Source organism: Eschscholzia californica, unplaced genomic scaffold (genome assembly GCF_041429995.1).
Source record: "Eschscholzia californica isolate CP2 unplaced genomic scaffold, dmEscCali1.0.p SCAF_5, whole genome shotgun sequence".
In the NCBI taxonomy this organism is placed as follows: Eukaryota; Viridiplantae; Streptophyta; class Magnoliopsida; order Ranunculales; family Papaveraceae; genus Eschscholzia; species Eschscholzia californica.
In genome coordinates this window covers 52,840,871-52,854,227 of record NW_028238472.1, presented here as the reverse complement: position 1 = coordinate 52,854,227, position 13,357 = coordinate 52,840,871, and the positions used below count along the sequence as shown (strand labels likewise).

The window sequence follows — 13,357 nt, the reverse complement described above, 5'->3', positions numbered from 1 at the left end:
CGATGCACGATGACTTTTTGCAAGTGCACAAACATCACATTGAAAACTTGAAACATCGCATTTAATAAATAGCGATGGAAATAATTTCTTAAGGTAACCAAAGGAGGCGTGCCCCAGACGGCGATGCCATAACCATATTTCATCTTTATTTTTTATTTCAGAATTATTCACTACTAATGCCTGACGCAATTTATTAGAGCTTTCAGATACTAAATCCAAGTAATACAACTTTCCTCGCCTAACACCATAACCAATTGTTTGCCTTGTCCGGATGTCCTTAAAGACGCAAAATTCAGGCCAAAAGATGGCAACACAAAATAGAGTGGTGGTTATTTGAGACACTGATAATAAATTATGATCTAAAGATGGGACAACCAAAACAGAGTCTAAGTTCAATGTGTTCGTTAGAGTTATAGGTCCTTCCCCTACAACTGTGGCTGAGGTGCCATTGGCAGTAGAGACAAATTTATGTGAAGATTGGTTTATGGTTGAGACCTGTCTAGAATCAAAAGTCATATGATCTGTAGCACCAGAATCAATTATCCAAGTACTATTCTTAAATTGTGTAGACATATTTAAAGTCTTGCCTACATTACCTGTAGTGGCTACCGTCGATGAAGCTTGCTTAACAATTGGATCTACAAGGGTCTTCTTAGAGTTTTTCTTTCGATTATGATCCCACCATTCTGGATAGCCTAATAGTTCATAACAATGACTTTTGGTATGACCAATTTTGTTGCAGTGAGTACACTTATAAGTAATTTTGTCAGATTGACCAACAATTTTAGCAAAATTTGAATTTGCCTTATTGAGAGTCATTATTGCGGAAGCATCAGTTGCCCTTCACTTTAGCTAAATCGGAAAAACAAGACGAAGATGAAAGGCTCTTCTCTTTCAATCAATATAAATTCCCAAACAAAAATTTAAGACTTTTGGCTCTGGTACCAAGTTGAAATTGATCAAAGAAATTGTTTTATTCCTTGATGGATTACAAAAGAAATATAAGACTCTATTTATAGAGTTACAATACTACTAGTTTCTAACTTTACTAGTTTCTAATATTTTACTAGTTTCTTAATAGTTTATACTAATATATTTATTATTTCCTAATTCTTAATAGTTTCTAATATTTGATATTTCCTAATATCTATTATATGTGATATCTTAATATATAGAAAGATATTTCAACAATGATGACTGATGAGTATGACAAAACGGATATTCTGAAATCTAATTCGAAATCCGGATTAGAATTGATTTCAGAGCGAACTTAAATTTTCACATCTAAGTAAGAGGGGGAAACAAACTCTAGTTTAGAGAAAAAACAAACACCACTTGAGTGAGACACATGACCAAATTCATCCAATTTCTTGGTAAAAGAATGATTCAAAGATGAATGTGATTATTAATAAAATAAGTAAAAGATTAATGACTAATTGGCATTTAATTGTTGTTTAATTGGATTGGAAGTATTGTAAAAGATTAGTAATGAGACAAAAAAAGTTAAACTTAATATATTAGATATAGAGGGTCATTTCTCACTAGGTCATCACACGAGACATGCGTGGGCAGGTATTTAATTCAACAAAGATAGGTACTTTGAATTTCTTTTAAACTTTTCAAGATCCAAGAATAGAATGTTGAATTGATTTTGACTATTAGTTCATTTTCGTATATGTATTTTTAATTTGTTTATGAGTACATTATACTGTAAGGATGTTTATTTTACGAAATGAGAAAGACAAAAAAAACTTAGACACTTATTTATACGACTCTCTGAATCTTCTCTGATTTCTACTTAACATTGAACATTTGGAATATGATCTACGATAGTATATCATAGATCATATATTTGATATCGCAAAACCCATCCATGGTGCTTGAGTTTTGATGACAAACTTTGTTGAAGACCTCGATATTCTTCTTGAAGAATTAGAGGTGAATTAAGTCAAGAAAATGTACTGAAGTTCAAAGTTAATAATCGTCGGGAACTGCTATTACACGCCATAATAACATTCTTAGACTAAGATAGATAAAGTTGTATTAGTGAGTACTTAATAAATACTTTTATTAAGAAAATATATAATGTAGTAATCAAGTCGAATATTTCAACTTATCATCTTTAATTAATCATCAAAAGCTAGCACCAAATCATGTTAAAATTGGTAGGAAAGAAACGTGGTCTTTGAGTGTAATATATATAGTTGGTGGTTCAGGACCTAAAAAAAATTGAGATAAAAATCAAGGGTTGGTTATATCATAATATATATATTACATCTTGTGGTTCTTTGGTTGGAGAGGAATGATAGAATTTTCAATGAGAAATACAGATCTCCGTTTCCATTGAAGGACTAGTTTTCTATTCGAGTTCCCCGTTGGATTGAAAAAAGACTACTTCATATTCGGATTTGGTTTTTAATCGACGGACTTTATTTCTATGTAATTATTTTGTTTTGGGATAATTTCTTTTGTAACCTTCAAGATGACTCCTTGTCATGGTTTCTTAACGACTATTATAAAAGAAAAGTACTCCTAGAAAATGCTACAAGGCAAAGCTTACTCCACGTACACACGAAAACAACGTCTCAAATTTCAGGTCAAGTCTATACATATAATATCCAAATGGAGAGGAGACAAATAAATAATTAAGATGTGATTAGTGTGGGTGATGACTGTAGAGAGAAGGGATTACTTGATCATTACAAATAGGTAGAGATGGATTATATTAATGAACAAGTGGAGGATTTTCTCATGGAAGAGCTAAATCATTTGCAAATGCCACCAAAACCTAAAATTGATCAAAACCCTCCAAATGATTATATCAATGAGGACATGATCTCTTCATGGTTAGACCTTCCTTTTAGTATTGAACATGATCAAGAATATCAACATCATATTTCACAATTACCACAAGTTCAAGAAGAAGTAGATCATGAAGAAGACCTAGTATTATCCAATTTCAACCCTACCACCACCACACCAGCCACCACCACTACCACTATTACCACCAATTTTCATAATCTCTTACCCATAATAGATGATGAAGAGCCACCATTCCTCCTCGAAAACCTTTTCGACTTTCAAGACCACCATGGGAGGACCTCAAGCCAGGAACAAAATGCCCTAACTTCCCCACCATACCCATTACTACAATTACATGATCACTCACACCATGTTGAACCCGTACTCAGCGAAGATGCAGATGAATACTACAAAAACATGTTATTCCTTAATGATGATGAGCTAATGAGCCTTGTTAATATTAACACCACAGAGAATACTACTATTCAAGTTAACAGCACTAAAGATGATCTTGTTAATGCGAAAACCACATCGAATAATGACAACGGTCAGGCGGGTACCTCTTCACAGAGTAAGAAGACTAATGGAAACAAGATAAGAAGACGTTGTAAGGACAACGATAAGGGTGATGAATCAACAATGGAGGGAGTTGAAGATGACACAAAGTTGAAGACTAGTAGTTGTGGTAGTAAGAATTTGATATCTGAGAGGAATAGAAGGAACAGACTTAGCCAACAATTGCTAGCTTTACGTTCACTTGTTCCTAATATCACCAAGGTATTAAGGCTAATTATATGATGTATGTATAGATGAAAATAGAGAAGATTTTGTTTGTTTTCGGGGTGAGTTAACAATGATAGTCCCACATCACGTGAAAGATTGAGCGTCTAGAGCCAGTACTATAAATGTGAGTTCAAATTAAAGTAAGTGATGACGAGACCTTTTGACTGTGCTCCTATAATTTTTGCCAAGAACAAAACTCTGTCCTTGTTGAATTTGGGTTGAGAGTCAAAAGGGTACTAATATCGATAACTCTTAAGACTTGGGTTATTTTTTTTTTTTTTAATTGAAAGGAGTGATATCTTCACTATGCTTTACATGACATCCCAACTAGGTTGGCACCTCATGAAGCATCTATCATTAGATATCACTCCTTTAGCTTGGGTTATTTTTTTTTATATGAACTGATTACAAGTAAATATTAATATGATTTTACAGATGGATAAAAGATCAGTTTTGCTGGATGCTTTAGCTTATTTGAGGAAAATCAATGAAGAAACTACTTTTCTTCAAATGGAGCTTAAAGATCATACCAACCACCACCCACTCACCACCGCCATTGCCACCACCGGCACCGCTGCCACCACCACCAGGAGGGAGGAGAGTTTTGCTGATGATAATATTTATCCATTGGAATCTTCAGCACCTAGTGATGCTGCTTCCAAGTCTAATTTCATTATTACTGAGGTATATATATCATCTTTGTTCTTCTTTTATATATTTTAGATTCTTAATTTTAGATTTGATTAAAAAAAAAAACAGAAATTAGAATAAATTTTAATTTTTTGAGATCAAAGAACAATTTTTTGTGTATAATTGACAATTATTAAAAGTTTTTTTTTTTGTGTTAAAATAATTTTATATACATATAGATAGATATACATATATACGGGGATGTTTGTGTGAATGCACTTTATGCATTATAAGCTGAGACAACAAATATGAAAAATACTTGACAAAAATATTGTTTTTGTCGATGTGTTATAACGTTATTTTCATCCACGAAAAGAAAAAAAGAAAGAATCATTTATCAATTATTTTTATCTTTTTTTTAATATAACTTTATAGTCAGTAGAAACCATTATTGGAAATAGCATCAGCTAGAGAACAATGGTTTGTATGTCGATAAATATTTGAGAATTACACAGGTAGAGACGGAGAAGGTGGAGAAAAGGAGATACATAGTGAAGATAACAACTAAATGCACAAAGAAAGGTGGAATCGGGGCCGGAGGCGAAATTCTTCGAGTGATTGAATCACTAGGATTTGACATTACTTTCACTTCTCTTCTCCAAAAGAATGCCCATCAACTTCAAAAACAACAAGAAGAACCTGAAATCTTAATTGTCATTTTCATAAAGGTATGTTTTTTTATTGAACAATTTATTCATTACCACACACATTAATTACTATTAGTAACTACTTAGTGGTCTTTTCCCTTCATCAAAAAAAAAACTACTTAGTGGTCTTGATTGTAAGGAGGGTTTATATAGGTCTGCCACGCCTGCCCCTCTCTTATCACTCTCCGTCGCCCTCAGACAGAACCGAGTTCGGATTGTTCAAATCCAGTTCGGATTAGGCCCAGTCTGAGTGTTCTCTGGCTGCCCTGCCTGAAGGGTGCTAATAGAGAGATTGGGCAGATTTTGGGGCTGCCTATAGACCCTCCCTAATTTTAAAGGTCACACATCATATGGTATTCGCAAAATTAGAATGAATTGTGACATGATTTATCGTTAATAAATCACGCACACGAAGTCCTAAATATTGGTATTATGAAGTAGCTTAGCTCTTCCAGCTATAGACGTTTATTCCAGAGGTCACCCCCATTCGATTCCTCTTAAAGCGAATAACTAAAGATTACCCTTGATTACTTAATTTGGATAAGGAAATAGCTATTGATTGTTTGGTTTTGAAGGTTAATAAAGGGAAGAAGATGGAAGAGGGACAGCTAAAGGACTGCATTTCAAAGAGGGCTATGAGATTTGGACTCAACTTTCAAAACCCATGATTTAGCTTCATTTGCTAAAGCCCATCTTATTTGGATTGTTGTTAATACTAATATGACCAGACAATAAGTACTCATGAAATCCTGATCCAGTAAGTACTACTCTCTACTAGCTAATATACTCATAAAAGCTGAGATTTTGATGGAAATTCATGTATAAGTACAAAACTCGATCGGTGTATTTGAACGCTTCGCCTGTAAATATACATATCTATAATATGTTCTTAATTTTTATATGAAAAAAACCTAACTTTACCTTTCTCCATTTCAGCCAATTTCTTGTTAAGTTGTATGAAGAGTGATTGATAATATTCCCTGGCTCCTTGCAATGAACAATGTGAGCCAGAATCAGTATCACTAGGCCCACAACCAATTACTTTAGTTACTGATAAATTCGATTGGCAACCCGACTTGACATTTTAACATTTCTTTTCTCATTAAAAGAAGGGATATCGAAACCAACATCATTAGTTTCTATATTTAATGTTTTAGACAGCCTAAGTACCTAACATACATTATATTTCTTTTTGTTGTAATAAGATATTTTAGTTCTACGTTTTCTTTAAAAATCATACCGGGTTTTGGCACCTGTATAACAACAATCAAATGTACAAAGAGATACAAACTAACGGATTCCGAATGTTCCATAAGGATGAGACTCTGCGAGCTGCAGTAAGCGTCGGTTATAAAGTTATTAACTTCATTAACTAATTTACTTGGCCTTACCTGTATTAAGTGTACGATTTTCAAATATAAACAACGATGAGCACAAAGCTTTTAAACCTTACATACTTAGTTACGAGGCTTCCTTTAAAATCTAAGTATGTACGCAATACCACTCTCAGAATATCGACAAACTCCTTTACCTTTTATCCGGTCACCGTAGCTAACCAAGCAGCCCAGGCTTATTGGACTTAAAGCTAATGGCCTTTAAGTATATATTATTCATAGATAATCATCAAAGTAATATAATAAAAGTCTCAAAAAAAAGTAATATAATAAAATAAAATTAGATAACATGATAAATAAACAATGAAAAATAGTTGGTGTTTAAAAAAAGTCTCATGGCTTTAGTCATAAGTAGCATTTAATTAATTTATTTCATTTGAGGTACCCAAGATGACACTTTTGAAAATAAGGAAGATGACAAGAAATGACAAGAAAAGATGAAAAGACACAAGCATTTCTATTTTCTTATAATAATTCACTTTGGCTTCTTTACTTGTGTGAGATTCTTTTTAGGATATTGAGGTCATACAAGAACCTAACCTAGATTCACTCAATTATGCCAACCTTATCATCAAATATAAGTCGAGGGGGTTTGTTATTGGTTTGTTATTGATAAAATACCTCTCATTCTATCCGAACTAATGAACCGATAATATATGATATAAAATGATATGTTAATTTGTACATTGTAGGAATTGTCTGATAAATATCAAACATTTAAGAAGAATTCTTTGAAGAACTTGGGAAACATTACTCCCGTTACTAATTTATAGGTTTCAAGAGCAGAAGAGTTAGATTTTCTCATCTCTAAAAACAATCAAAAGTTATCATAAGTTAAAGAAATTTTTATAGTACATTCTTAATAATATTTGATAAGTATTATATGGGTAAAACTACTAATAATATTCCCATACATGGTTATGGGTTAATTCCATTTATCCATCCTGTAATATCTTACATGATAAGGTAAAAATAAAGTACCTTTTATATACTAGTTTTTTTCATTCGGGGATCTCGTGAAAATGAAAAAGAAGATATTTATGTAAATTTGGAGACAAGTTTGAGAACTTTAATCACAATCCTTAAAGATAAACGGCTTGAGAAATGTAATTTTTGTCATTTAAGAAGAAAGTATATTCTGAAAAGATACTTCATCCCTCGATTATCACTCGTTATATAGATTAAAATGTCATATTCGATCATTAAGGTTGAGTCGATTACTTCCATTTGTTCCTTAAAAAAGTCCAATGAGAGATGAACTATATATCATTAAAATATGCTTCATTATTTTAGATGTCATTGTCCAAATTCAGTGACTTCAAGCTTCATCCAATGAAAATTTCAAAGATTAAAATACAATGAAATAATTGTCTTTCCTTATATTAAAGAATGAACGAAATTGCAAGTTGAGAGTTTCAATAGTATCATTTCATAATAGACAAGACACCACTCACATGTATGTGAAATTACATGTCATGAGAATCTTTTCATGAGCATGTTTATATATAGACTTAGGCTCTTAGCAGTCCTTCCTGTTAGACACATAATTCACTCTTTTCTGTTCCTCTCTTTATCTCTCTTTTCTTTAGAGAACAATGGCAAAGATTGCTCTAGGACGTCGCAGCGAGGCCACTCAACCCGATTGTATCCGAGCTTTGGTTGTTGAGTTCATATGTACTTTCCTCTTTGTTTTCGCCGGAGTTGGTTCTGCCATGACAGCTGGTAATCAATTTCAACTTTTTCTTTCATAGAATTTTGTATCGGATTATTCAAGTACTAAAAACACAAAGGATTTTGACAAAGTATCACGTCCATTAGTGTAAAGGTTCTCTTTGTTTGGGGTTCTCTTTTGTAGTTTAAAATAAGAAAAATATTGAAATAAATATAATTGACTGTTTTATAGGCAAACTCCTAGGAGATTCTTTACTTGCCTTGTTTGTGGTGGCTGTGACTCATGCATTAGTAGTAGCTGTGATGATCTCTGCCGGTCTTAACATCTCTGGTGGTCACCTTAACCCGGCTGTCACACTTGGTCTTGCTGTCGGCGGACATATCACCATTTTCCGATCCATCCTCTATTTTATCGATCAGTTATTAGCTTCTTCCCTCGCTTGCATTCTCTTGAAATATCTCACCGGTGGATTGGTAAGTCATATATGTACTATCAATTTAACCCTGCGTAGTCTAGTTTAGTTAGATGGTAACATATGTTTCTATCAATGACGGAGATCACCAAAGTTTGAATCTTACTGTATAAAAGATGAATTTTTGGGTCCTTATAAACCTAGAAAAGCATATTATGACATTTTTTTTTTGTTTTTTTTTGTTTTTGTTGAAGGACATTTTTTTTGTTGAAGGACATACTATGAAATTTAACAAATTTTTTTCATTGTGCAGGAGACCCCACCCCATACCCTAGCTGCAGGAGTAGGATCTTTACAAGGGGTAATATGGGAAATAGTTCTTACCTTCTCATTGTTGTTCACAGTTTATGCAACAATAGTTGACCCAAAGAAGGGTTCTATTGATGGGCTAGGCCCAATGTTAACTGGGTTTGTAGTGGGTGCAAACATCATTGCTGGTGGGCCATTTTCCGGGGCATCGATGAACCCGGCGAGGTCATTCGGGCCTGCTTTAGTAAAGTGGAAATTGGGCTGATCACTGGGTATACTGGGTTGGGCCTCTAATTGGAGGAGGTCTAGCTGGTTTCATTTATGAGAATTTCTTCATCTTTAGATCTCATGTTCCTTTATCAGCAGAGGAAGAAGAATTCTAAGTACATTTTCTTCTTGTATGATTGGTATATGAATCTCAATTTGATTCATGGTATTTGTATTATGTAATCATGGGTTTTGTCGGTTGTTTAATCAAATAATGTGGCTACTTCCCATTTACTCTTTGCCATAAACTGCGGCATACTTTTGTTATAAATTGTGGTTATCACTTTTGCTCTAGCTTCGTCTGTCATTAGACGATTGAGCGGATGTTACGTACCTTGTGGGTCTATCCGAGGGCTTTAGTATCACTAGTTAGTGAGGTACATGTGATCTAATAATACCTAGGTGGTTTGGGGTTCTTCGAATACCGAGCAAGAATGGGCTCACCTCCCATGAAAAATATCTAGTTGTAGTCACAATTCACAAAACTTGCTGATTTATGACAACCCATGTCATTAGAGATAACATTTGGACTTTGGAGATGTTTCTTCTTATATATTCATATTCATTAAAAAGGTGTATATTGGTTGCTTAACATTCATAGTAACAAAGACAATAGTGATAATACTTTGTAATTTGACATTCTGCTTGACGTGCATAACGGAGATACTTAAGGTCGCACCATTTGTAACATTCTTTCTCAGTGTTGCAGCGATGGGGTAAATAAGTCTTGCACAATTTCGGTTCAGTATAAGCAATTATTGTATCCGCTGCATTCACACATATACTTATGTTAAATAATTTGAGATAAAAAATATATGCATGATATATATATATATATATATATATATATATATATATATATCAGAAGGCTGTTAACATAAGAAAGTTGAGAAAACTAAAATAAAATGAAATCAAACTCACTGGTCGAAAAATTTTGGACAAAAAGTTACACTTATCGGGTTTATTTTTTCCCATGAAAAACTAAGATGAATACCAAATTTTTTTTTTTAATTGATACAAGAATTAGACACATATCTGACACAAAATTGTTGCAAATACGTACCAGTACAAAAAATCAAAAGGATAATAAAGAACAAGGTAGCATGAGAGAGTTGTTTATTTCCCATCTTCTTGATTATTTTACTTCTCAAGGAATGCAGTTAGGGTGTTTGGAGGTGATTGTTGCATCTAGAATTTTGAATTATATATAGGCAATAGTCTAGTCTTTAGGAGTTAGGGTTCACAAGATGTTAAATATATATCAGAATCCAGAAGATCATGTGAGATGATTGTTTTTTTTTTTTTTTTTTTTTGCTTTAATAAAGACAATACTTTTTGTCTCTTGATGGAAGATAGATTTTTAGTTTTGGAGTAAATCTATTTTTGTAGTCATTTCTATTTTTTTTTTTCTTAAGGTGTCGTTTGACAACCAAAAGTAAAAGTATTTTTGCTTGTAGTAGAAGTTCTTTTCCTTTAAAAAAGTAAAAAAAAATTAAAAGTATATTTGGCAAAAATGTTACTTATAAGTAAAAAAGTCAAAAAGTTAGTTTGATAACTCAATTTACTTTTGATAATTTTATTTTCCTTCTCTCCAACTCGACACTTCAAAATTTACGTGCTCCAACTTGCGAGGGCGTATTGAGATATGGAAGATATATTAGATATGGTGACTACTAATACACAATATAGGGAAGATATTGGAAGATATAAAATATATGAGATAGATCGAGATGAAGAGATCCGACGATAAAGAAGAGTCCAGGATATTTGAAGATATAGAAGATATATTCAAGATATCTCTTATAATTATATTTAGATAAATATCGTATTCTTTCCTAAGTTTAGTTAGGAAACTTAGGAAACTAGATAACCCGAATCACTCTATAAATATGAGTTGGGTTAGAGAGTTCCAATCATCGAGTTATCAAATTATGTAACCGATCAACCCCACATTCAATTGTATGGGGTGATCAGTAATAATGAAAGTATTTCTTCGTGGATGTAGGTCTTGAGTATCCGACCGAACCACGTTAAACATCGTGTCTTTCATTTTATGTTTATCTATCCGATTGTATGGTAATCGTGACTTTATCATATCTCCATTAATGGAGGTCTTAAAAGATTTGAGGTCTTAAAAGATTGTATGTCTAGCCACTATCCCGACCTAATCTTGACTCGGAAACACTTTCATCACAACTATTGATAGTTTGAGGTCTTGATAGATTTGGGCTATCATTGGATGTTGAGACAAGTGTTGTTTGGAGTTAGAATTCAAAGTTCTCTTGTTCGATAATCTGAAGATTTTGGGGATGATAGTCAAATCATACATTCATATATTTGGAGAGTCGTCCTTTGAGATTTTGAGAATGATACATACCTTTTGGGTCTGTACCTCTTTCCAAGGGCCTTAGTATCACTAATCAGTGAGATACATGTCATCTAATATACATTGTTGTTCTTATTTTCATTAAAAATGTCTACAAGCGTGCATGCTTAACATTCATAATAACAAAGACAGTAGTGATAGTATTTCGTAATTTGGCATTCTGCTGCACGCGCATAACGAAGATACTTACGACTGCATCTTTTGTAACATTCCCGCTGAGTGTTACAGCGAAAGGGTAAATAAATCTTACACAATTTCGGTTCAGTAGCAATTATTGTGTCCGCTGCATACATATGTAGATACACACATAAACTTATGTTAAATAATTTGAAAAAAAAAAATATATATATACACATGACATATCAGAAGTCTATTAAATGTCAAGTTTCCAGCCCTTGAATTTTTTTACTGGTTTTCAGGTTTGATTATTTCTTTCTCTCTCCTTTTCAAGTTAAAGAGCAAGTTATATTTTATTTAATTAAAAAAAATCATATTTACATTTTCTTTCGTTAAAACCTCCAAAAATTTGTATATTGTTTAATTAAAAATCCTTTATTTTTTGCAACTATTTTGCAAACTATTTGCAATCCGTTTGCGCACTTACAACCCGTTTGCAAGATGTTACAATTCTCTTGCAAGTTGTTTCAAATTACGAAAATAAGCATGGAGTCGAAGAGTAGAAAAAGATTAGTGATTTTTTTTCACCAAAACAATTTTTTTATAAGAAATTATAACAAAATATTCCAAAAAATAATCTGATAAAAAAAGACCAGATCTGCTCTAAACGAATTTAAACCCAGAAATCTAATTTTCTTCTTGGAATTGAATTATTTTTTTGTTTTGTTTTAGTGGAGGTTTTTAAAAAGAGGGGACGAAATGAGAGAATAAGGCCGAAGTGATAGGAGTGAAGAGAGTAGGAGTTTAAGAATGTAAAATTGAACAAATTCATAATAAGTTATTAAGACGGGTCATTGCGACATTTTGAGAAAATAGGAGGTCAAATGTGAAATAACACTTACTAATTTTAATGTCCAAATATAAGCTCACTTGATTTTGATCTGTCTTATAATTTGAGTATAAACTATAGTATATAAATAATAGTTATCTATGATCTGTGAGAACTTGATTGAGAAAACTAGAATAAAAAACAACAACTACTAAGGCACACTTAGATGAATATATAAACTAGATTGTTTTGGGACAAAAGTTGTACGCTAAGGGATTTATATTTCACATGAAAAACTAAAATCAAAACAAAAATTTTCTTTTAATTGACACAATAATTTTCTAAAGGATCAAAAAATCTTTATAATTAGAAATTAATAAATACATTCTTTGGAGTAAATATATATATATAGACGTATATTACCACCTAATTAGATATAGCAAAGACGTACCAGTAAAAAGAACCGAAAGGATAACAAAAAAGAAGGTAGCATGAGAGAGTTGTATTTTTCCCATATTCTTGATTTACTTCTCAAAGAGTGGAACTAGGTTGTTTGAGACTTTGAGGTGATTGTTGCATGTAGAATTTTAAACTATGTAGCCATGTAGGCTAAGGGAATAGGTTAGGGATTTAGGAGATAGGGTTTAAAAGATCTTAGACAATATCATTTATTTAACAGAATCCACAAGATCATTTGAGATGATTGTTTTGTTACTTTAATAAAGACAATACTTTTTCTCCTTTGATGGACCATTTACTTCTATTTAGATATGGAATAGGTCTACTTTTATAACTATTTCTATCATTTTCCTTAATAAAAGACCTTAAGAGTGAACTCATTACTTACAAAGCTTTGATTACTTACGAAGATACGATAATGAAACACAACTGAGAATTGGTAAATGGCGGACACCATAGCTATAACTAACACTTGGATCTTTAAAGGTCATATCAAGATCCTTAGAGGTCATCCTAATGTAGCATGTAGGCGTGAGAATCAGGTCGAGCCGAGTAAATACTGTCTATCGGGTTCTGAAATGTTATGTCCA

At 32.6% G+C, this 13,357-nt stretch overlaps 1 protein-coding gene, 1 long non-coding RNA gene and 1 pseudogene across 4 annotated transcripts; 2 read left to right on the top strand and 1 right to left on the bottom strand.

Moving 5' to 3' along the window:
- Positions 1 to 2,231: 2,231 nt before the first annotated feature.
- On the top strand, positions 2,232 to 5,896 carry LOC147540557 (uncharacterized). Of its 2 annotated transcripts, none has more exons than XM_086643418.1 (4): positions 2,232 to 3,579; positions 4,021 to 4,269; positions 4,731 to 4,943; positions 5,498 to 5,896. In XM_086643418.1, exons 1-4 carry the CDS (start codon positions 2,716 to 2,718, stop codon positions 5,588 to 5,590), a joined length of 1,419 nt encoding a protein of 472 aa, XP_086499544.1. In that variant the 5' UTR covers positions 2,232 to 2,715; the 3' UTR covers positions 5,591 to 5,896. The 2 variants fall into 2 exon arrangements, with proteins under 2 accessions (XP_086499544.1, XP_086499545.1); XM_086643419.1 differs by having other exon boundaries at positions 2,297 to 3,579; positions 4,731 to 5,008; positions 5,046 to 5,857.
- A 1,855-nt stretch (positions 5,897 to 7,751) lies between these two features.
- On the top strand, positions 7,752 to 9,210 carry LOC147540556 (aquaporin TIP4-1-like; annotated as a pseudogene). Its single transcript, XR_015225976.1, has 4 exons — positions 7,752 to 7,772; positions 7,908 to 8,038; positions 8,220 to 8,461; positions 8,714 to 9,210. The product of XR_015225976.1 is annotated as an aquaporin TIP4-1-like (transcript).
- Positions 9,211 to 9,500: 290 nt separating this feature from the next.
- Positions 9,501 to 10,153, bottom strand: LOC147540555 (uncharacterized). Its single transcript, XR_015226376.1, has 2 exons — positions 10,040 to 10,153; positions 9,501 to 9,743 (listed from the first exon to the last, which is right to left on the bottom strand). It is a non-coding gene; the product is annotated as an uncharacterized LOC147540555 (long non-coding RNA).
- Positions 10,154 to 13,357: the final 3,204 nt, after the last annotated feature.